This window comes from Somniosus microcephalus, chromosome 22 (assembly GCF_052327205.1).
Source record: "Somniosus microcephalus isolate GS21.2 chromosome 22, FLI_Smic_1.0, whole genome shotgun sequence".
NCBI classification, from domain to species: Eukaryota; Metazoa; Chordata; class Chondrichthyes; order Squaliformes; family Somniosidae; genus Somniosus; species Somniosus microcephalus.
Window position 1 is genome coordinate 42968366 of NC_141008.1, and position 24281 is coordinate 42992646.

At 42.3% G+C, this 24281-nt stretch overlaps 1 protein-coding gene across 2 annotated transcripts in view; it reads right to left on the reverse strand.

Annotated features, from left to right (window-relative positions):
- Window positions 1–916: 916 nt before the first annotated feature.
- Window positions 917–24281, reverse strand: part of crcp (calcitonin gene-related peptide-receptor component protein) — a 75956-nt gene continuing 52591 nt past the window's right edge. The window contains exons 6-7 of one of the 2 annotated variants that reach the window (XM_085964529.1): window positions 5882–5939; window positions 917–1764 (exon numbers count right to left, since the gene is read on the reverse strand). In XM_085964529.1, the coding sequence (XP_085820655.1) occupies window positions 1576–1764; window positions 5882–5939 (247 nt within the window). In that variant the 3' untranslated portion in view covers window positions 917–1575. The remainder of the gene's footprint in view (window positions 1765–5881; window positions 5940–24281) is intronic. The other variant, XM_085964530.1, reaches the window with a different exon arrangement.

A 24281-nucleotide genomic window follows, 5' to 3' on the forward strand; every position in this document is an offset into this window, starting at 1 on the left:
TTATGGGTTAGTTATCTTTGGATGGATGATGCCTGCCACATAAACTCTCTATCAGTATTCTCCCAATCAATTTGAGAAACTTACTCGAATGTCTAAACATGCTGTACAATATGCCTAGTGGAAGCATTCCAAATATATTTAAGCACAGCATAATCTTAATTTTCACACTATTTACCATAAAGAGAAAGTGAAAGCTACTGCCATAATACCAGATCATCCCCTTAATTCTAATTACATGTGAGTTAAGCTTGACATTAACCATGGAGTACATAGTGTGACCAATTTTGATTACATGGTAGACTAAAGCACCTGCCATCCATATCAATGCGGAATTAGAAAAAATGGACCTGCAGTTAGTTCAGTTTCCATATATTGGTTCAGATTTGCTCCAATTTATCTTGCAGACCACTACACATCAACACATTTCCGCAGCCATAATGAATAGATGCATAAAATTCACTAGTAAAAAGCACACAACTGTATAGAGGCTCGTCTTCGGCATCTCTCAGTCTCCATCATGGAAGATTTGGAATGGTTGCTTTCCCCTGAATGGCAACATCCAACAGCTTAATGCAAATAGGAATGGTTAGTTCAGTTAACCCTTATACTCCTTCCACACTTAAAGAAATGTGAAGGAAGGGTATTTGCCACAAGCACGACTGAGAGAATTCAGGCCATTCTTTAGACCCCATGTGGCCCAGTACAAAACCTCTAGAGTTTCTAGCCAGTTTTTCTACTCAACCTGGTTGAATGTTGAAGACGCCAATAATCTTATAATTTACATTTCCAACTGACTTGGGGCAGTAAGCACCACAGCTTATAAGCTTTTATCTTCTTTGAGGAACATAAGAGATTTTGGTGGAATACAAAGGATTGCCAACAAATCTTACACTATTTGCATACAAACTCAAGTTGCTCACCCGAAAATAAAGTTTATTTCACAATTATCATTCCAAAGTTGCTACTGTTACCTCTGAACCGATTTCCCCATATTTTTCAACATTTGTTTTACGTAACAATTGAACATTTATTTTATTACTTTCCAAAATGATTTAAAACTCCACTTTTTGGCAAACTACTTTCAGGGACATAATACTACAATACCTGTATGGTACTACAGATGCATTGTTTCAGTTTATTAACACAGTCTTGTATTTCTGTTTACAAAATGCACAGACAAGTATTTCCTCTCCAATTCTGCACAAACATCCTTTTGTACAGCAGTCTGGAAGATTTTCCCCCGCTGACTAACAACTATAAACAAAACATGCAAGGTACACAATTGGTCAGCTTTTACCAAATTCACAGCTGTAGAGGTTGAAGTATTTTGGCCTTTGCACCTTTTGAATTATAAAAGCTTAAAACTGATCAATTTAATTAAGACTAGCCAATCATAGGTTACGTCTCACAATGTACAGAATGGAGCATAACTGAAAACATCTGGACAATATCTGAAATACTATTGCTGCAGGCTTGAATCCCAGTACAGTCAGTCAGGCTTAAATACAAAACCAAGGTAGGTCAATCATCAGAACATTTTACTGAATGGAAATAGTGTCTGTCTACTTGATTCTGCTAGGATTCTGCCTTTTGGTTTCCACCCCCCTCGGCAACCATATCCACCTCTTCCTGCTGCTGAGCTGCAGCCTGCTCATCAGGGTCTCCTGGCAAGATGCTATTGATAGTCTGTAGAAGCTCCTCAATCTGTTCTTCTGTTAATCTTTCTTCACTCTCTTCTACCATCTGGAGCATTAGAACAGATAACTTGACATTTGTTAATGAAAATTATTCAATTTTATTCCATTGCAAATAAAAATGAGTGAATAAAATATCAACTTATTGTAAAGAATGTCTTGCATGTTCTATTGAAGCCCCAAGAAACGTATTAATTTTAAAGGTTCAATATCTCCAAATGAAAACAACATTTTAACTGTAAAAATGGCTTATTTTCAGTAACCAGTTCTAATATTTCAAAATTATTTTGAGTTATCACAGGTTCCCAGATTATGGTCAAGTTTTAAAAAAAATCAAAAATGCTTGATTCCAAGATTATGTTGTATGATACAAGTGTACCAGTGATTATTGTGTTTGTCTGAAATTCATCTCTCTGCAATTTTCACGGCGGCATTAACCCATTCAGAATATGTGAGGTAATGCTTCCATTGAAACAGTGGAGAGGGGAACTTCAGACAGGCCCGTTAAGCATTAACATGCCAGTATCCCACACTGTAATTGTAGGTCTGTGTATTGTCCAATATTATTTTCTAGCATTTCCTGGGCTCCCCCAAAATAGTGTCACTGGGCTTGTACATGGAGTAGGTGCAGACCCAGTGTAAGAATGTAAATGAGGCAGGAAGGGGGACATACACAGCTTCACTTTCCCTTTCATCTGACCACTGGGTGCTCAATGAGAAGTGCACCTGAAGAAACCTGGTGGCTGGGACTTTCCACGGACCAGACGGTTGGTCTACAGGGGTTCTAGGGGCAGCCTGAAGTTCAAACAAGAAAAACATACTGGATGTTTGTACAGTATTTCCACACTTAGAGAACAGCGGCCAGAAGCCCTGAAGCCAGCAGAATATGTAGCTTTTATATAAAAGTTTAGTTGAAAACCTACTCAAGTTAACTGTCCTGTTTGTACTGAAGTCATTTTCAAAAAAACAGACAAACTGAAATTCTATTCTACAGAGATACAATTTGACATTTCAACTGAGAAAAATGAGATAGAAAGTTTATAATTTGAACATAAACAAAAGTTGCAGCAGCTGTGATCAGTACAGTGTGCCACATTTGAAATCTATCCCTGTTTTAGACACACACACACGCACAAATATAGACAGCCTCTCTGAAAAGAGCACCACATAAAACTGAATACTGAAATGTGTCCTCCAATTTTCTGCAAGTAATTTTGAAAAACAACCAAATAAATACTGCTGGAAGCTTACGAGAAACACTAAATGCCACCGATGCTTCCTGGGAAACTGCACACTGCCCATGCTCGGGATCTGCCCTTCAGCTGACAGAGTCACAGAGCGAGCAAAAATATCAAATTCAAGCCCAGGTTTGGGAAAGAATCCGAGGCGTTTAAATACAAACTTGAATGAGACTACTAAAAGGCACGAAAGACAATTTAATTGCTAAATTTCATTACGTTATGATCAAATATATAACTTCTTAATGTTTTATTGTGTTGGACAACAGAAATTTCAATTACTAAGAAAAATGGCTGACAAATTCTTTTTCAAAAGGTGTTGATGATTTGATTGGTTCGCAAGTTTTTTCTATATTTACAGCTTCTCTGGACTGGTCGTTCAGGATCAGTTGGTTTTTATAAGACTTCAATACTTTCTTATTTGTGATTTTCCAGCCACCTTCCTCACTTTTAATTTATACATATCCTCCCTTTGCAGTTCTGATTTGCTACTGTTTTCTTTGAGGCAATCAATGAGGTTCTGTGGCAAAAGTATCATGTCTAAAGTGTAACAAAAGAAAGTGAGTGCAACACAGGAATTGTATGCAAGGCACAAACATTTTAGCATATTAAAAGTCGATCTCCCATAGCATGCACATGAGGAGTGAAGATCAAGTGTAATCTTCAGGTGAAGCAGGGCTAAAGGGAAGGAATGTTTGGGGCCTTGGGCAATAGTGTAGCAAAAGGCAAGTCAAAAGGTGGTGTATCTTTTGTGGTTGCACAGTAAAGTTACAGGTGGAAGTGGGTGAGGTGGAGGGATGAACAAGGATATCCTGTGGAAAGCTGAGAGGGGTGTGGAGAGAATGGGAAACCATGACTGGTGACATGAGCAGAAGAGCTCAGCATCATGTCAAACGCATAATTTGTTGAGGTGAGAGCACGAGGGTGTGGTGGTGGATGAGTTTAAGACACTTGCTGAGGACAGATTGTTAAGGATCAGAAAGGAGAAGATCAAAGGGGGTGATGAAAACCTGGCAATAATTGAGGCTAGAGGAAAGGGATGGCCAGAAGAGAGTGAAGGAAAGAGGTTTTAGGCAATTGGCTTGCACCTAAGAGTTGTATGAGCTACCCGAAAGGAAGACACTTTTTTTGGTGAAAACAATGGTTGGACTGAAGAATGACGTGGAATGAGGGACTAGGACAGCTATGGTCCAAATTGAGCTGCTGCTGCTGAAAAGAGATGTCAAAGCACATGTGGGGTGCACATAATAGAGGAGACTGGTTGCACGAAAAACTGAGGATTGAATATCACAAAGTGATCATGAGTGGATCGCAAAGAGAAAGCTGAGATCAATGTGGAATGCATTCAAACTCGAAGCAGGTGCTGAGAAAAGAGATATGGCTGTAAAAGTAGTCTTGGCAAATGGACACAAACAAGGGAAATGAATAACACTGATGATGAATAGGATAAAACAGACAAATGAAAATCATGGTGAAGAGAGAAATAGAACTTCTTGATGGCTGACATTCCCGGAAGGAAAGTGGCAGTATATAAAACAGTAAAATGAAAGAAAAACTACAAATGCTGGAAAAACACAGCAGATCCATCAGTATCTGTACAAAGCAAAGATGGGATAAAGTTTCAGGTATAATCTTTCATTAGAGCTAAAAACTGAAAAACAAGCGAGGTCCTCAGATGGGTTGAAAAAGGGTGGGGTGAAGGGGAAAAAACACAAGATACTCCAGTTTGAGAGAGAAAGTTAACCAGCTGAGTGACACTACAAGCCAAGCTGTGTTCAATGGGCCAGGGGAAAGTAAGGGAAAGGCTTTTGTGCTAGTTGTAAGAGTATTAGGAGGAAATGAATTTTTATTCTCTCATGTATTGAAAGGTTGTTGCAAACCTTTCATCTTTTGCCTACAAACATAATGACATAAATCCTGTTGAATCATAACCAAATTATGTTCAAAAGTAAACGCTTGGATCTCACAAACTGATTGAAGGAGAGTTCCCTTCTAAGACTCACTTCCTGAGATGGTTAACCAACTGCCATGTCTTCATATTCACTCACGGACTGGCCAGTCTGCATGTTATAGTTATATAAACTAGAACGTTTATATTGCTTAAGTATGGGACGTACAAAAGCTGTGATTAAAGTGGGAAACGTTGCTGACAACGCCAAAACACTTTTGTCTAGCAGCAGTCAGATACTGCATTTGTTATAATTTTCAATACGCCCAATAGAATAACACAACCTTTGAATCTGTGTATGTTTTCTCAAGTTCTAAGTTGAAAAAGAGGCCCCAAGAGGTCATTTAACCGGCTCATGTTCGCTGACTTTCACATGGAAAAACAAATATATAACAGCCATAAAATTGTAGGAAAGCTTCTAAATTAATTTTCTGCAAACAGTGATAAGATACTAGAAATGGCCTGAACCCAGATTATTGCATAGTATAAATATACATAAATCACAATGCATATATTACAGAAATCAGCATTCATAGCACAGGGTTATATTTTTTTCTAAAACTGAAAGTGGGACAGATGTAGCAATTAAATTGACTGTGGATTTTTCTCTCCCCCTTTCCTGAAAGCAGTGTCTTATGCTGGAGCAATGTTCCACAGGAATTGTGTCCTCTCTGACACAACCAAACTCGGATTTTGTCCTTAAACATCCTTCCAGCAGCAGTCCCTGTCTAATGTTTGGGAGCAGGAACCGTGGCTGCTTACTGCCCTCCCAAGCTCACGTCTGTCACCCTCACTGATCTATCTTCACCAAAGACCAAGGAGAAAACTGGGGGCTATCCGTGTTTGTATGGCTCAATATCACATTGAGTGATGCATTTATACACTGATCCACTGGGAGAACTGCACCTTGTTTTTTGGTAGCCAAAGGAATATTTCTTTCAGACTGTATACCACTTTCCATTTTTCCTATATTTTGATGGAACTAAAGAAATTAAACCTACCAACTGTATCTCCACAGCAGTCAATGGCCTGTGATTCAGCAGCTGAAGTTTTTCTGCCCTGAAGGAGAGGTAGTAAAAAGTCAGTGCTATGATAGAATTATGCTTAGATATACAATACTTCAAGTTGTTCAACAACTTTCAATATTTAAGTACAAATTCAAAAAATGAACAAGATCTTTGTAAGAGAGGTAGGATTTTTTTTTGTAAACTACATCCCTTCACAGAGTCGTACTACCAAATAATGGAAGCATGAGTGGGTAATAAAAAATGGCCTTTCAGGATAATATTCACGTGTGAACTTGTGCTTCTACTCGTTTTAATAAAGTATAAATGCAAGTCCCCCCCTAAAGTTGGTTTATTTTACATTCCTAACATACATCTCCACACAAATTTTTACATAAAATAATTTCATGGATGAAATATATTTTCTTTTTTTTATTGAAAAAGTTGAAATTAAAAAAATATATTAGGTAAAAAACAGTGAAGAACAACAGTGTTCAAGAATCAAACATTTTCTGCACCCTGAATAAGTATACCAGATTTGGGATAGTCCAAAACAATCACATGAAGGCTCTGTCCTACATTGTAACCTTAGGCTAGCACCTTAGCATTAATACAATAATTCACATTTTATTACATCTGCAAACTACATTTTTTACAACGTTCTGAATGTGAATTTACAAACTTGATTTAGGGATATGGACATAAAATCAAAGACCACATCTATTCCCAATATTGTTAAAACAAAACCCTGGCCAATGCAGTTTGATAAAGAAATACTTGTGAAAGGATATAAAGTGCACAGTATTGGCAATTCCTAGAACTGAGCCACTCTAACAAAACAAAAATGGGGTAGATTTTCCTCTTCACCGCCCGAGTGGTAATCCGGTAGAGCAGATCGCCTGCCCTTTATAGAACCTTCTCATATTTTGTATCATTGATTTCTATGGAATTACATTTGGGCGAGTTCTATAAAGGACGGGCAATCTGTTCCATTAGATTATCACCAGGCGGTGAAGACAAAAATCTACCTCTGAATTTTCCGTGCGGCACAAAAATGTAATCAAATCCTAAAGTCTTTTAAAAATGCAATTAAATGTTCTCTCAACTTATACTTATGCTTGTCATTGTTGCAACATTCTACGTACATTAGTGTGATGATGACCTCTTTTCCTTTTATTTTTTTCCTTATTTACTGTGATTGTGTAATTCAAAAATAAAAAAGTTTTCATTTTTCAATACCAGAATAAAAAGAAATGTAATTCCATGTGCTCAAAATTTTATTATAATTGTGCGTGCTACAATATTCAGTGGAGTTTGGAGGGGGGGGGGGGGGGGAAGGGAGAAAAGATTCACTCTTAAAGGGTTAAAAATCTACATACAATTTGACCTCTGGAGTAAACTAGGAAGCATGACCAATGTTATGTAACTTTGTTTTTAACACCCCATCCATAGCTTGCCTGTTTCAGTTTTTCTTTAAGTATGAAAGTTTCAAAGAGTACGGAATTAGATATATCTACCCAATCAGTTCCTTTGTGTACGTTTGATAAATCATAGGGTGTAGTAGAAGAGACTGGTGCTGGCTCTGTGTGTTCTGGAACGACTGGATCCACAGCTGAATCATATTAATTTGAGTCTACAGCAGTCACAGACAACCCAAAGTTTAAATTCACTATATTGTTCAGCTGCTGCGATTTTCATTTGAAAGCCATCGGTATCCAGTAAATTATACTCCAAACCCTTTGAGTGCTGTGCTGATTTTATTGTCAAACAAGCTTCAACATAACTTGTAATTTTGCTCTATGCTTCAACTGAATGTTATAAATGAACTGTTACTAAATTGAAGTCAAAAAAGTTTACAGAACTAATCTGCATATCTGTACTATTATCAAAATGCATTGTGTTCTTCTTGTCCAATACAGACTGCATAAAACCAAGTACTGGAGGCATGTCACTCATCACGAGTGTCCCCCAAAATCAGCTGGTATACGACAAGTGTTGAATAAAGCATGCACTTCCTTTGTGTCACCCTTCCTATACTTTTCCGTCATGATGTTTGCTTCATTCTATTTATGTCAAACTTAAAAAACTTACCTGTGCATCATATCTACTTCCTAATAAGTCCTTCTAGCTTCACATCCAGGACAAATGGCACTGTTCTCCACAGCACCACCCTCTTCAGGTTTACTAAAATGGGGTATGTTCCCGATAGTTTCTCCCTGCTGGCTCTGCCGCTGCCCTAACTGTGAGCTGCCATTTGTCTCTCTTCCCAAAGGTGACTGTTCCGTCATTACTTTCTACAATGCCATTCTCCCCACCCCCCACCCCCACCTTACTGCCTCATGCCCCACACTTCCAAAAGCTGTGTTGCTGGTTATTTTATTCACCCTTCATATTTTTACTAATCCTTCATCCTGTAAAATGATGAGGGAAGTATGTAGATTGATCTGGACCAGGAATTTACAAACATCTGGTAATCTGAAAATTTCTCACAGCATCAATAATTGAACTCTAATTAAACCCAGGTTTGTGCTTATTTACAACAATTAAACTTTGCGGTCTTAAAAACACAGGCTGCTAGCTTTAACACAACTCCAACTTAGCAGCAGAAAAGTACATTGTACATTATTTGGTATAACACTTCTGTCATTATAAGAAGCGCACCATCCAACTAACCGTAATCAATGCCACAAATGATCTGTTGTTATTTAATAAATAATCCCCCTCTGAAATTAAAAGTAGTTCTAAATTTGTACATTATAAATAATAACTTTATTTCTATTGTATCACTTTGCAGAGAAGGGCATAATTTGTAATATTGGAAGGAAATGTCAACCCCATGTGTCAGTTCTTGCTCAGTTGTAAGTACAGCAAATTCTTTTGGTGTTTCGGAATATTATCTTCTCACACTCTGTCTCTATCAGCTGTGCATTTCCTTTGGAGGTTTGCTACGTCCTGTGCACTTTGAGTTTCCGCTCAACTTTCTGCAATTCTCCAGTGTGTTCTTCTTTCCTGAGTTTATTATTTCTAGTATCCGAATCAACACTTCACTTACCTTTGCTCCACTTACAAAATTCCTCCTCCTATTTTTTGCACACCTACACACACACTTTATAGCTACCTACAAATATGTTATTGCAACATACATTACACATTAGGGCCAATTATGTCTTAAGCAGGGAGTATGATGGAAATTGCACAACCATACAGCCTTTAAAAGTCTGCTACTCAGTATTAAAGAAATGCGTTCACTTAAAGGGAAGTGGCCATATATGGGGATAAAAAAATTGATGGAACCTTTTTAAAGGCTCAAAATGACTTTTCAGCTGACGCAAAGCCCGTAAAGGAACACTGGAAAGTACAGAACTGGAAAAGTCTTGGCAATCCATCTGCTGATCCAAAAAACTAATACCTCTCAATTGTCCACTCCCTCAAAAATATAACAATACTCATCATCTTTCCAATTTACCCTAAAATGTTTCCACGTTATCTGGCTCCCCGGGCAGTCTGTTCCATATATTCATTACCCTCTGTGTTAAACAGTTAAATCTAACCTCTATGTGCACCTCCACTCTTCTAAGCTTGAGTCTGTGTCCCCTGGTACTAGGCTTTGTGGTAATTTCAAACTTATTCAACTTACACATTCCCTTGAGAATCTTGAGTAATATTTCACTGAGCCTTCTCTTCACAGCAAACAATCCCAGCTCCTTCAATCTCTCCTCATCATGCAGCTGCCTCAGGTTAAGTGTTACTTTGGTTGCACTTTTCTGCACTGCTTTGGGAGGGGGGGGATATAGAGCAGTGAAAACTTAGAAGGTGGTTAGAAAATGCAATGCAAGGGCATGAAACAGAGTCTGTAAGTATGGTAGAGAGCAACTGCACCCAAACCCGTTGCTTTATTATGGAACCCCTGGGTATAGGAGTGCAGCGTGCCTGACAGGAGGTGGTGACAATACTCAGCATTGTCTACAGAGCAGAAGACAGGTGTGGGGGAAAATGCCATCATTTAGATTGTGACAAGGCAAGGTTACCCATCAGTACCTTGTACCTGGTAGATGGCCTAAGATTCTCTGCCACAAACTGTTGCACAGATTCTGCTCACTCATGCCAAGTCCTAATAGTTCCATCATTGCATCACATGCATATCCATACTTCAGTATGGCACACCTTCAGGAGGCCATACTCACATCTTCCAAGGGCTTCACAGATCAAATCACTGTAACATAGCCTAGTTGTACAATCACTAAATGGCACACGGGCTTGCCTGCAGGTTGGGCACATGTCTACAGTATCTCAAGACTACTTATCCTCTTGTACTCCACAAGATAGCACAAAACTCAAAGGAATAGTTCCCAACTTAAGAAAGCTCACAAAATGTGTGGCAAATTAAACGGCAGCTGCAGGCAAGATTGTTGTGGGAAAAGAAGTGTTAATGAAAGTCTTGCAATGCAAAAAATGCGGTGAATACAGAGAAAGGTATTAAAGCACAAAGGAATATGCAGATGAAACTAACTAGCAGCTTTAAAAAAAAAGAAACTTTACAACAACTGAAAACTCCAACAGAGCTCACCTTTATAGGGCAACCAAGCACCCATGCACCTGTTTTATAAGGGTGAGATGGGCTATGGGGAGCATGAGAGCAATTTACACAATTTTCAAATGGTATGACAAGGCTCGATAGTGCTGCCTCAAAAAACAGGCATATTTCTTTGCTGCAAAATACAGTGCACTATGACTCAGATGCATGGGCCTCCATTCAATTTTACAATGAAAGCTCCCAGCCAGTTGCCAGCTCCCTCCCAGTCATGTTGCCATTGGAGTTTCACAATATTTAAATACATCTATCTATCTATATATATAAATAAATCGGTACATCTGTCTGTCTGTCTGTCATTCTGTCTGTCATCGCCTGTGCGTCTGTCGGGCTATGCGCTCGAAAGTTACAGGGCGTACCTACGCGCGCGTTACCTCCAAAGAAAGCTTACGCTTCCGAGACGGTTTTAAGTGTATTTACGTTTCGGCCGGGCTAAAATCGCGCCCGCGGTATCTGAAAAACCTTCAACGTTCCGCTCATTAGCATATCATTATCCGCTCATACGGTCGAGTGACGGGACGATTGACCAATCCTACGCTTTGGTCACCTGACGGTCGACCAATCGGTGCGTGTGTGGGCGGGCCTTATCGTTCTGAATCGAGGTGAGTAGCCGCCATCTTGCTTCCGTTCTTTTTCCTGCTTTCTGCGTCTTTCTTTTCAAATATACTTTTCCAGCAAAATAAAATTCAATTTATTAAATTCTTTTAAAATAAATCACTCATTTGTAAATATTTTATCTCACCTGAACATTCTTTTTCCTACCTTTGCCCGTTTTTTTCTTAGGCCTGAAAGCCTGGGCCTTTCTTGCCCAGCCAGGCCCGAGCTAGGTAACTGGGCTGCTGCTAAGCTCCTCACCACCCCCCCCCCTCCCTGTGTCACGTTACCCGGGGCAACGGCGTCAGCCACGAGGGTCAGGGTGCGCGCGCAGCAGGAGCAGGTGAGACTCTGTTCCGCGCTCGGCTCGGGTGGGGGGGGGGGGGGGGCGGGGCTCTCGAGAGTGCGGATCGGGTTACCCCGGCAACGGGAGTGCAGGCCGGCTGGGGCTTGGAGAGCGCGGCTCTCGGCCGGGGGGGGGGGGGCGGGGCTTGGAGAGCGCGGCTCTCGGCCGGGGGGGGGGGGGGGGGGGGGCTCGGAGGGCGCGGCTCTCGGCCGGGGGGGGGGCGGGGCTCGGAGAGCGCGGCTCTCGGCCGGGGGGGGCGGGGTTCGGAGAGCGCGGCTCTCGGCCGGGGGGGGGGGGGGGGGGGCGGGGGCTCGGAGAGCTGGGCTCTCGGCAGTGCGGGGCGGCAGGGTTACCACGGCAACCGGGCGTGGCCGTGCCTGTCTCTCAGCCTCAAGCCCTCCCCCCCCTTCCCTTCCCCCCCTCCCCCCTTCCCTTCCCCCCCCGCCCTCCCTTCCACCGCCCCGCCCCCCCCTTCCACCCCCGCCCTCCCTTCCCCCCTCCCTTCCCCCCGCCCTCCCTTCCCCCCCACCCGCGCACTCTCTCTACCCCCCAGTCGCTCTCTCTCTTCCCCCCCCAGTCGCGCTCTCTCTTCCCCCCCCAGTCGCGCTCTCTCTTCCCCCCCCAGTCGCGCTCTCTCTCTCTCCCCCCCCCCCCCCCCAGTCGCTCTCTCTCTCTCTCTTCCAACAACAACATGCCCTCGAAAAAGCCTCGGCACCGCCGGGCACTTCAGCTAGTATATATATATATATAAAATGATTGATCTGTCTGTCTGCCTGTCTGTCTGCCTATCTGTCCTTCGGTGTGCCTGTCCGGCTATACACTCGAAAGTTATAGAGCGTACCTACACGTGCGTTACATCCAAAGAAAGCTTACGATTCCAGGACGGTCGTAAGCGTATTTACTTTTCGCTCGCACAAAATTTTTTCGCGCCTTATACAAAAAACCTTCAAAATTCCACTCATGATCTGCTAATTAGCATTGAGTGACTGACGTCAATGTTCCACCAATCCTGTGCCGTCATGATTGACCAATCCTGCAGTTCAGTCACCTGATGGTTGGCCAATCGCTGCGTCTGTGGGCGGGACTAATGATTTTGAACTCAGGCATCGGGCAGCCATTGCTTCAACTACTTCCAGCTCAAAATCTGCTAATCCAGCTTCGAAAAAGTTAGTATCTCTTTTAAAAATAACATAAGATTTACCAAAAACATTTATAAGTTCTTTCACTTTCATCTTTCAAGCTCTTAAAAGGTACAAATGTTGCCCAGCAGCAGATTCACAGAGGGACAGAGAGGGCCCAAAGCCTGGGACTCGATTTAAACCGCCCGGCCCAAAACAGCCCTGGCAACGCGGGGCCCCCCCAGCTAGTATTATATACACAGACCGTCTCAAGGGCAATTAGGGATGGACAATTAATGCTGGCCTTGCCAGCGATGCCCACATTCCAGAATTTAAAAAAATATATAGCGTATTAATAGTAGCTTCACAGCGCAATCAAAAATTAATGCTGAGCTAAAGGAGATATTAGGAGGGATGAACAACAGCTTGATCAAAAAGCTAGGATGTAAAAAGGATCTTAAATAGGAGAGGGAGGTGGAGAGGTTTAGGGAGAGAATTCCAGAACGCAGGTCCTGGAGGATCGAAGGCACAGAGGAGAATGAACAAAAATGAACAGTCTGGTTCGACCCGAGACAGTGGCTAAGGATAGAAATGGACTCAGTGGCAACTTTACAGAGTTTGTGGCTGGGGGCAAAGACGATGGCTTTCGTCTTCCCAATGTTTAACTGGAGGAAATGACAGCTCATCAAAAACTACTTGTTGGACAAGTAGTCTGACAATACAGACTGTGGAGGAGTCGAGACTGGTGGTGGAGAGGTGGAGCTGGGTGTTGCCTGTATACATGTGGAAGCTGACCCCAGCATGTAAATGAGGAAAAGGAGGGGACTCCGGAGATCACAGAGCAGCGGTGGAAAGAGAAGCCATTGCTGGAGATGCTGTGGCTACAACTGGATAGGCAAGAGTGGAACTAAGCGAGGGGTAGTCTCACTTAGCTGGACAATGGTCGAGAACTACTGTGGAGAGAAACCTGATTGGAGAGATTCAAACATGAGTACAGATTTGGGAGATGACAGAATGTTCAAGGACTTGAGAGGAAAGGCAAGTATCAAGATGGGGTTTACAAGGTCAGAATGATCAAGTATGGGTTTTCTGAAGTGGGAGGGAGGTAGTTTTGAAAGGGAGGCGAACAGTATCTGAGGGAACTTTGATCAGGCCAGATAAAAATTAACTCCACTGTGTTGTCTGTTAAAACTAGCTTATGCAGACTAGTTATGTTACTGAACACTGGAATCTAAACATATGAGGTTAATATATTTACTTTCTGTTTCTGGGAGAATGTAGGAATTCCCATCTATTCAAATTTGAAAGATTTTTAAGGTCGAGATCAAGTGACTATTTCTTTTGACAAATCATACGAGATACGAATTCCTAATTATTTCTTACACTTCCTTTGTCCATTCAAAAAGTAGAGACGATGGGGCTGATTCTTTGTTTAGCTGTGATGGTTCTACAGCCACAGAAAGGGCACCAGGGATGAGTTAGGGAAATGTGCCTAATTCTTTCTCCACACCATTTTCTGACTGGCTGCATTTCCCATGTTAGAGTGCTTGCGCACATTTTATACCATAACCTAATTAATGTCCCAGAATACATACAAAAATATTTAAATAAATACATTTTCCTGGCTTTGGTACTGGGACTGTACTTTTTTGTTCCAAAGCCTATTTTGAATCAGTGCAAAGGAAACTCCTTGAGCAATGGAGCTCTTGAGGGAAGCATACTTCAGATTTTTTTTTGGTTGCAATGTTTGCAGCATCTTTTCAGTACTGTGTTGTTTCTCTTGCGGTCGTTTTCAATTTTTATGATTTTTTAAATTAATATGTACTTTTGGAATTTTTTGAGGGGGGACACAAACATTAATTACATCGGGTTTGTTTACCAGCACGCTAAAAACAATAGCTCATTATTGCCTGCTACGTCCCTGCAAAGTCTTTATAAGCCTTTATAGGACTTTAGCAGAACACAAACTGATGATAAAAAGAGGGCACATGAATCCCTACTTTCACAGGAGATCAGGGAGCCACAAGGCATCGGTTACAAGTTGCAGAGCCCTTGGTGAGTGGCAAGTGAAAATAATGGTGGTTGGTTTGGATGGACCCCAAATGCAGCATTTAATCGTTGAAGCAAAACAAGATGAAAGAAGCATGCCAAGAAGATGAAGAGGCACCCGAGCCCTACCTGCCACTATGCCACCTAGCACACCACATAATCGGCTCATACATGCTGAATGGAAACAATGCTTCACTTGATTTTGTTTCAATCTTCTGAACTCAGCCAACATGTTGCAGGCATAGTCATTTTGAGCTGCATTATTCTAGAAATAGATACCTTAGCAAACAGCAACATCTCATGTTCCCCAGTGTTCAGCCATGGTCCTCAGACGTTTCTGATGAGTTCAGTTTTGTCTAATTCAAGCCACTACTGTCAGCAATGGAAGATCAAGGAAAAGCAGTAACATCAACATCCTGGACAGATGTCCAACCAAGTTAAAGATGCAATTGGAAATAGAGCAATGTGTTGTGTAAAGAATCCTTAAAAAAACTCCCAGGATAATGCGCTGCTTTAAAAAAATCAATACTTCCATTCTATCAAAATCTTTTAATGAGCTTTTTTGGCATTGAGTTAAGTGCAATTCACCAAAAAACTAGAATGCCTCCAGCCACAATTAAGAAAACTTTTTAAATACCCATTGAATCTAATGTTTTGAGGATTTGTTTCTGGGGAACATTATCCAAAAGTTTCAGTTCCATACATTCCGACTTCATTTTAGTCAAAATATTACAATGCGAAAGAATAATGTGCCCGCAAGAATCACAATCTACATGATGTTTGGTTAATGAAACATTATAGGAAAAGCTAAGTAGGTAAAAGTTCTTTATTGAAAGTACTCCCAGCCCCATCTAAGTAATGTCCAAAGGAAAAGGAAAAACATTTTGCTGTTTTACTGATTGTTGGGTGGAAGGAAAACTGACACCCATTGTTTAATCCCCTCAGTCGTTAGGGAGCCAATCCAGTGAAATCAGCAATGGGATCACTGGCAGCTGATTACAAAGAAAATCCTGAGACAGTTTATCCAGTGAGTAGCTGGGCCACACAAACAAATAAATCCAAGGTTTGATGTCTGGTCTGTGCTGGGTTAGCTGATCTCAGGTGGGGCAGAAACAGGAATGTTACAATCAGCCTCCGCACCCCTGGTTTGGGGAGAGGAAGAATCAGCCAGGCTTCTTGCTCATGATCATATTCAGCAAATCCTGATGGTAGTGTGTACGTGTGGATGTCAGGCAGGGACAGAATTAGGTTTGCAGTTGAGTAAGTTTGCTGTAAAATTCATCTTCAAGGGTTGAATGATACTCCAGCAAGAGTCAATGGGCTCGATTTTAATTCCCGAGGCGGGTTGGAGTTGGGTTGCATGGTGGGCGGGTTCGGGAGCCGCTCCCGGCGGGAACAGCTGCAGAGTTGCGATTTTTATTAAACGAGCTTGTTAATTTCAAGGAGGCGCGCTGGCCGGTCCAATGAGTGGGATCGGGTCGGCTGGCCGCCTCTGATGATGTCATAATAGCAGCTGCTTTTAAAGCTGCCATCCAGCCTGAGCCTTTCTATTGTGGCTTCCTGCACTTGATTTAAACGCTGTGACTTCTTCCACTGGCAAGGCAGCTCCTCGTTTTAATGACGAGTCCCTCCAAGTTCTTGTGGATGCTGTCAGAGGGCGCAGGGAGATTCTCTTCCCTCCCGATGGCCGGAGGAAGCCTCCTCAGCAGACCAAGGCAGCCTGGCTGCGCATTGTTCAGGAGGTGAGTGCAAGGTCCATTTATGCACGGTCATGGATGCAGTGCCACAAAAGGTTTAATGATCTTGTGAGAACATCAAAAGTGAGTAGCCCATCACACTTGCCTTCACTCTGCTTCCCTTCTCTTCTCATCACCAGCACTCCCGTTGTAAGCCTCCTCCTTCACCTGTCACCTTACTCTTAATTCCCTTTCCTATCCATCTCTGTCTCTGCATGAATCACTTCAGCATCTTGCCTATGCACCCCTCAGACTCACTCTCACTGTCATGCAGTGACAACAACTAACAACGCACAGGGAGCTACCTTACTCTTGGCACATTACTCCATCTTCGTCTCCCTCAAAGCTTCTATGGTAGGGATTATTCACATTCACTCCATCGCTGTGGCTGAAACACCACTTGTGTCCCTCCTTGCAGGAAAAGATAGCCCACAATAAGAGGGAGAGAGCAATGACTGGAAGAGGAACACCTACCCTAGCAACATTGACCAGTGCTGAGGAGGCAGTAAACGAGATTGTTGGAGGTGGCGAGGACCTGGAAGTGGGCGATGGAGAGATGGGCACACTAGAGGAAGCTGGTGACATAATTTTTAAGCCCTCTCAGAAAGCAATGGAATATGATGTTCATAGAGAATCGCTTTGTATCATCTGTTCAAAAGGATATGTCTGCTACATCAATATCAGATGTATAATCCAAGCCTTTACTCTCCCACAGGATCATCGAGTGCCCCCCTCCCCATGATCCAGGACGAAGACCCGGACATCTCCTCAGAGGAACCTGAAGCCTCTGAGGGACCAGTGCCACCAGGATTCAGCGCACTCAGCACCAGCACAGCAACGCACACCTCGGTGGGGCCATCGCGAGTTACAGTAGTGTTGCCACCTGGTCTATCACAGCGCACAAGTGAGCATTGGCAGGAAAACATGGTGACTGTTTAGAATAGAATGATATCTCTGGAGGAGCGATGATGGGCAGCTATTCAGCAGAGAGACCAGAGCTTCATGGACGTCCTTTTGAGGAGGACTGCCAGTGCAGATACGGGTCCTCATGGTCCCCCTGAATTGCAGCAAGGTGCTCTCCTGCCACTTGCCAGCACTGAGGTGCGGCTGACCCATGAGAGGGATGTTGTTGGCAGGACAGAAGGAAATGCGGGCTCCTCTCAAAGCGCACACACGACCATGGCACTGCGGAGCCCTCGGTCAGAGACCCACTTTGCAGCGACAACTGAGATGGTCGTTTCAGCCCCTGCACAGCTGCAGGAACAGCAGACTGTTGAAAAGTCCTTCCAGGCTCCCAAACCCAGAGGACGCCCGCCAAAGGCGTCTAAACAGACGCAGCATCCTAGTCAGCAAGGCGCCTCTATATCTGCAGAAGCCACAGGGGAAGCACCACGTAGAAGCACGCGTAAGAGAAAGATTAAGCACCTATAGTCACAAGAGGAGTCACTTGGGTGATGTTTCTTTTTTTTCTGACTCTTGCTGGTATATTATCCTTTTGTCATGTGTTAAAGATAAATTATGTCAAACAGTTGACTGTGTGGCCTATGTGTTATGGGAAATGGCAAAAGCGCATTGAGGGCTCAGGGCGACTTGCATTTGTAATGCTGATGGTAAAAGTGATAGGAAATAACAGGGTATAGCAGAGATGAAGTAGGACGTTGGACAAGTGTCACCTGCAATTACAGAGCCATATGGTGGCCACCTATGGTTGAAGAGTAAGCTTATGCTAGTGTGGCATGGCAGTGTGCATACCCTGCTTGACGGGCAGCAGTGAACTGGAAGGATGCTGCATTGGTCACAACAGGGCATGCAAGGCTCCCCTTGTCCTCCTCCTACTCCTCTTCCCAGGAAGATCTGTGCTGAGCCACGCGGCTGCTATTCCCCCGATTATGAGGACCAGGATGAGAGGGCATAAATGTTTACCATCCCCTTGCTATAGATTTCATTTGAGGCAACAATCTTGCAAGCGCACAGTCGAAGTGGCCTGAAATTATTCCATTCATGATACACTGCAGATGGGTGGTCAGCTTGAACATGGGTGGTCAGCTTGAACAATCAGGTGGTCAGTAGATGTGCAAAATGTTATCCCATACCTACAACAGCAAAGTTGTTGCATTTGAAAGTCAGCCATGTTTCAGGGGCGCTTTTAAAGTGCTCCACCAATGCATACAAATCATGTACTCCAGCAACTCGTCTCCTTGAACCTGGCCTGTTTCTGACAAGTCAGGAAACAGGAGCCAGAAGCAGGAAAATGGGAAACCACTATGAAAATAGGTTAGCAAGGCAGTTAACAGGCTATTAACTGCCTTAACTACCTGTCCCACCGGTTGGAGACGGGTCAATTTGGGAGCGGCTAAACAGACACGAAAATCGGCTGGGGGCGGGATGGGTGTCTGAAGCCATTTCTCCCGATTTTCCCAACAGACCTGCCTCCTCAGGGCTATTAAAATCGAGCCCATTGCCTTTAGGAAGGACAGCAGAGGGGAGGGAGGGAGGGAGGAAAGAGAGAGAATGGATATTTCAGAAATCCAAATAATTTCCCAACCTTGATACCGGTCTAGAGCCATCAAAGCGAGGTACTTTGGATGCTGGACAGCAGGACTTCCAATCCAGCTAGTAGCAGACAACAGCAGCATTGGTCCTTGCTGAGCAAGTGGGCCAATGTACATGTGTGTGGGGAGAGAAGTCACTAATGCAACTACCAATATCTCCTATAAGGCAGTTGTTTTCAAAGAACAATCTGGTATTAGCCAAATTCTTTTTCTGTTCGTATGGTGTACTTTATATTGAAAGTAATGCTGGTCCTTTTTCTTTACATTACAAAAGAGACTACACTTCAAAAGTACTTCATTGGCTGTAAAGTGCTTTGGTACGTCTCACGGTCATAAAAAGCGCTATATAAATGCAAGTTCTTTCAATAATCCAAATTCCCAAGTTTCCAGATTTTTCATATACTTGTTTTGTAGTTAAACAATCTGAAGTATAATTTTTTACATTCTACAAATGAGTAATGAATTGATAATTCCGCTTACTCCAGCTTCGTGCTTTACTCAATTTGAAAAATAAAACTGCAGCACTAATTTGCAGAGCAAAATTTCCCAGATACTCAACATAGCAACTCTGAAGCAGTACTTGCAGATCTTAGCTTAGTTTTGAAACCGAGTAAAGCATGAAGCTGAAGGATATGTTGTACCCCCAGAAAACATTTCAAGGCTTCTGTTTTAGGTCTGAAGGGCAAGATGTTTTACCCCCCATTCTATTTTTCTCTTGGAATGCTGATCTTACCCAAGATCTTCTCTTTCCAAGTAGCCTGTTCAGAGACCAGTGCCGCCGACAGTCTAAAAATGACCAATAGGACATCTCCAAGAGTGACTTTCCCTGTGGAGAAATAGCTTGACTCTTCTTTGCATGTCACGTAGTAGTGGAACTGGGATGGGGAGCTCAGGGTGTGAACAATCACAATTGCAAACTTGGAGTGCATCATTCCGTCAACCCTTTCAGTGATTTTTTAAAACCGGTTATACACTTGAACTGACAACTATTAAAAGGTTAATGCAGTGGAGGGAAATGTTTAAAATCCTGAGCAGTAAGCAACAGATCTCAATAACAGCTGCTATTACAGGTTGCACAGTGGCACATTATCACGTGTAAATGGGCTTGATTATGTTGCATCCTGCTAAGTTTCCATTCTTCACAACACTGCTATGTATAGATGGTGCCTCACAGGGAAAGTGGTGAAATCTGAAAGATCACTGCCTCAAGAATGATTTTCTCCCCTCCTTCCCAAGGCTACTGGGATTCCAGGCTATTCAATCATAAAGGGAGCCATAACTAAGTTCAGGTCATGTCCTCGCCCCGTATCCACACGTCTATTTTCCACCAGGCGACAGTGAATCAGGAGCAGTAACTGGAGCTGATGTTTTTTCTCCCCCCTCCATAGAATATTTTAGTATTATTTGTAGACCTATGCCCTCTTAACACTGTAACCTGACAATAACTGTCTGAACTGTTGGGGTATCTTAGGTTTAATCAAACACAAAGTTAAAATAAGTTGGCTAATTTGCCTACAAAGTGAGCAAGATAAAATCTATAAGTGGGTGCAACACTGCCATTTGATAAGCAATACATGCAAGCTCTGCATATTGGAAGAAAAAAATTAGCAACGTATATACTCTGTGAATATTGCTGAAACAGCTACAGGTGAAGTTAAAAGAGTTCGTGGGGCATTAGCAGACTTGCCACTTAACATGTCAAAACACTGCAGCAGCAAACATCAAAACAAATAGGATGTAAACTATATTGCTAAATCATCATCAGAGGGCTGTGTTATGAGGAAAGACGGGATAAACGTGAGCTCTTTAGCCATGTAAGGAACTAACTAAGGAAGCTCCATAAAGATATTATTCCTAGGGTGTAGGAAGAAAATAAATCCAGAATACTATTTCAGGTTAAACTGTGATAGTAAGACAGTTTCAAACTGGCAAATTTAGGACTGGTGTCAGCAATTTCTTCTTCCAGAGCGATCAACACTTGGAATGAATTTCTAGGTAGGATAGTAGAGGAAAGACAATGAAATTATTAAAGAAACAGTATTTTTTTTTCCTGAATAGATGAGCTAAAATAGTCCAAATAATCTACATTATCTATCTTGTGATTTGACATCATCATCATACTGACAATGCTTGCATTTATATAGTGCATTATCACATCAAAATATCTCAAAGTGTTTCACACAATGAATTACTTTTGAAGTGCAGTGACTGGTGTGTGTACAACCATGACAGCCATTCTGATGTTCTTCAAACAGTCATGAGATGCATGACTAGTTAAACTCTATTTTGGGTGATTTTTAAATCAAACACTGCATTCCAAATTGCATCTCACAATTATGGGAAAGAATCCAATCTGATCAGAGGTCACACGTGCATAAAAGAAAGTGCGCCCTCACTGAAGCATTCATATTTATCGACATTACTTTTTTAACTGTCAATATAATTTTGGCTGCAAGGAATTTGCCTCAAAAGTCAGGGTGATTATCTTTATTTTACGGTGTTGATTTATTTTTGTTCATTAAATAGTAAGATTGTTTCTCTATTTTTTGTAAATGAAAAAGCGTTGTTAGTGCTTGCCAGATGCTCTTTGCAGTTTTGGCACTTCCAAATCAGATAAGTTCACTTCTTGGATCATTCTGATAAGTGCAATATAATACACCAGGTCTGGCCAAAATTCTGACTTGTTTGGGACTGCTTATGTTTCACCTTCCTGGAGTGTGCCAATTTTGGTTTGCTCATCAAACATAATTCAAATTAACTATTTTTGGATATTGAGGGCACTTGATTTTAGCAAAGGTTTGTCATGCCTCAAACAGTAATACATATATATGTTTTATAACATTTATTTGACTTTAAATGGACAGAATAGTGTTAATTTAAAATTAACTTTGATTCGCTATGAGTAAGTCTTTTGTCTTGGTGTTGAGGAGAATAACACGCAATACTATTTAGAGACAGCCATTCATTTTGTGGAAGGTGGCAAGCCTTTGTTATGTTGCTACCTGATCAGAAACTGATTATGGTTTGCTGTTTTTTCATGTTGAAATGTTACTGTCCAAACTTGTAAACTCATACCAGACATTAAGAATGGGTTCTGTTATGGCCTGCTGTCAAAAACAAGCAACTCCACAGACAGCTGACACTGCTATTCATAACTTATTTAAATTTCTCATCCATGTGTTCAAATCCTTCCATGGCCTCGCTGCTCCCCATCTGTGTAACCTCCTCCAGCCATATAATTCTCCAAGAACTCTGTGTTCCTCCAATTCAGGCCTCTTGTGCACTTGGAAAAAAGTGACCGGATCAGACAAAGTCAACATGGATTTACAAAAGGTAAATCGTGCTTGACTAATCTACTGGAATTTTTTTTGAGGATGTAACTGGTAAATAGATAAGGGAGAACCAGTGGATGTGGTGTATTTGGACTTTCAGAAGGCTTTCGATAAGATCCCGCATAAGAGATTAGCTTGTAAAATTAAGGCACATGGGATTGGGGGCAAGGTATTGACTTGGATAGAGAACTGGTTGGCAGACAGAAAGCAAAGAGTTGGAATAAACGGCTCTTTTTCCGAGTGGCAGGCAGTGACTAGTGGGGTACCGCAGGGATCGGTCCTTGGACCCCAGCTATTCACAATATATATTAATGATCTGGATGAGGGAACTAGATGTAATATCTCCAAGTTTGCAGAGGACACAAAGCTGGGTGGGCGTGTGTGCTGTGAGGATACCAAGAAACTCCAGTATGATTTGGACAGGTTGGGTGATTGGGCAGAAGCATGGCAGATGCAATATAACGTGGATAAATGCGAGGTTATCCACTTTGGTGTCAAAAACAGGAAGGCAGATTATTATCTGAATGGCAATAGATTGGGAGAAGGGGAAGTGCAACGAGACCTGGGTGTCCTTGTGCACCAGTCGCTGAAAGTAAGCATGCAGGTGCAGCAGGCGGTTGGCCTTCGTAACGAGAGGGTTTGAGTACAGGAACAAGGATGTCTTGCTGCAGTTGTACAGGGCCTTGGTGAGACCACATCTGGAGTATTGTGTGCAGTTTTGGTCGCCACATCTGAGGAAGGATGTTCTTGCCATGGAGGGAGTGCAGCGAAGATTCACCAGGCTGATACCTGGGATGGCAGGAATGACGTATGAGGAAAGATTGGGTCGATTGGGCTTGTACGCGCTGGAGTTTAGAAGAATGAGAGGGGATCGCATCGAAACTTATAAAATTCTAACAGGACTGGACAGACTAGATGCTGGAAGGATGTTCCCGATGGCCGGGGAGTCCAGAACCAGGGGTCACAGTCTAAGGATAAGGGGTAAGCCATTTAGGACAGAGATGAGGAGGAATTTCTTCACCCAGAGAGTGGTGAGCCTGTGGAATTCTCTACCACAGAAGGCAGTAGAGGCCAATTCATTAAATATATTCAAGGAGTTGGATATATTTCTTAAGGCTAGGGGGATCAAGGGATATGGAGAGAAGGCAGGAACAGGGTACTGAATTTGGATGATCAGCCATGATCTCACTGAATGGCGGAGCAGGCTCGAGGGGCCGAATGGCCTACTCCTATCTTCTATGTTTGTGCATCCCCGACTTCCTTCGCTCCACCATTGGCAGCCATGCCTTCAGCTGTCGAGGCTCATAGTTCTGGAATTCCATCCCTAAATCTCTGCCTAAAGACACTCTTTAAAACCTACCTCTTTGACCAAGATTTTGGTCACCCGTCCTAATGTCTCCTTCTTTGGCTCCGTGTCAATATTTTTGTCTGATTACACTCCTGTGAAGCACCTTAGAATATTTTACAATGCTAAAAACAATAAATGCAAGTTGTTGTTACTTACTTGAATGTTAGAAATTACTTCTTTGATTATTAAATGTTCCTGTATGAACTTCAAAGTTCAAACAAAATATAACTGGACTAAGGAACTACATTAGTTTGTTCCATACTACATACTCTTTTTCCAGTAGAGGTGTCCTTGAAAGTCTGCAGATTTTTGCCACATAATGGTTCATTAAAGACTTTGAAAAATTCAAGACTTGGTTTTGAAACAGTTTAATTACATGGCAAGTGAAGTATTGTACTGTGACTTTCATGCTCTGTATTTCTGCTTGTGTAATCATCTTACTTGTAAATAAATCTAACTATTGGTTTGGCCTGAATGTTATGGTTGTCAGTGTGCTACTTACCATCTGTCAGACAGGACAAGGTAACACAGTCTGTGTGGTCTCTGGTGCAAAATCCCATGGAAGAATGTAATTGTTAGTCCTGCAGCACATATAAAGCTGCCAGTTTTGATTCACTAGAGATGCAGGTAGCCTTACGGACTGTTGGGAGGAAGCCCAAATTGTAAAAGTTGACATGAATCGGTCATTCATGAAAGACTTATGAAATAATACTGAGCGGCCTGCGGGTGGC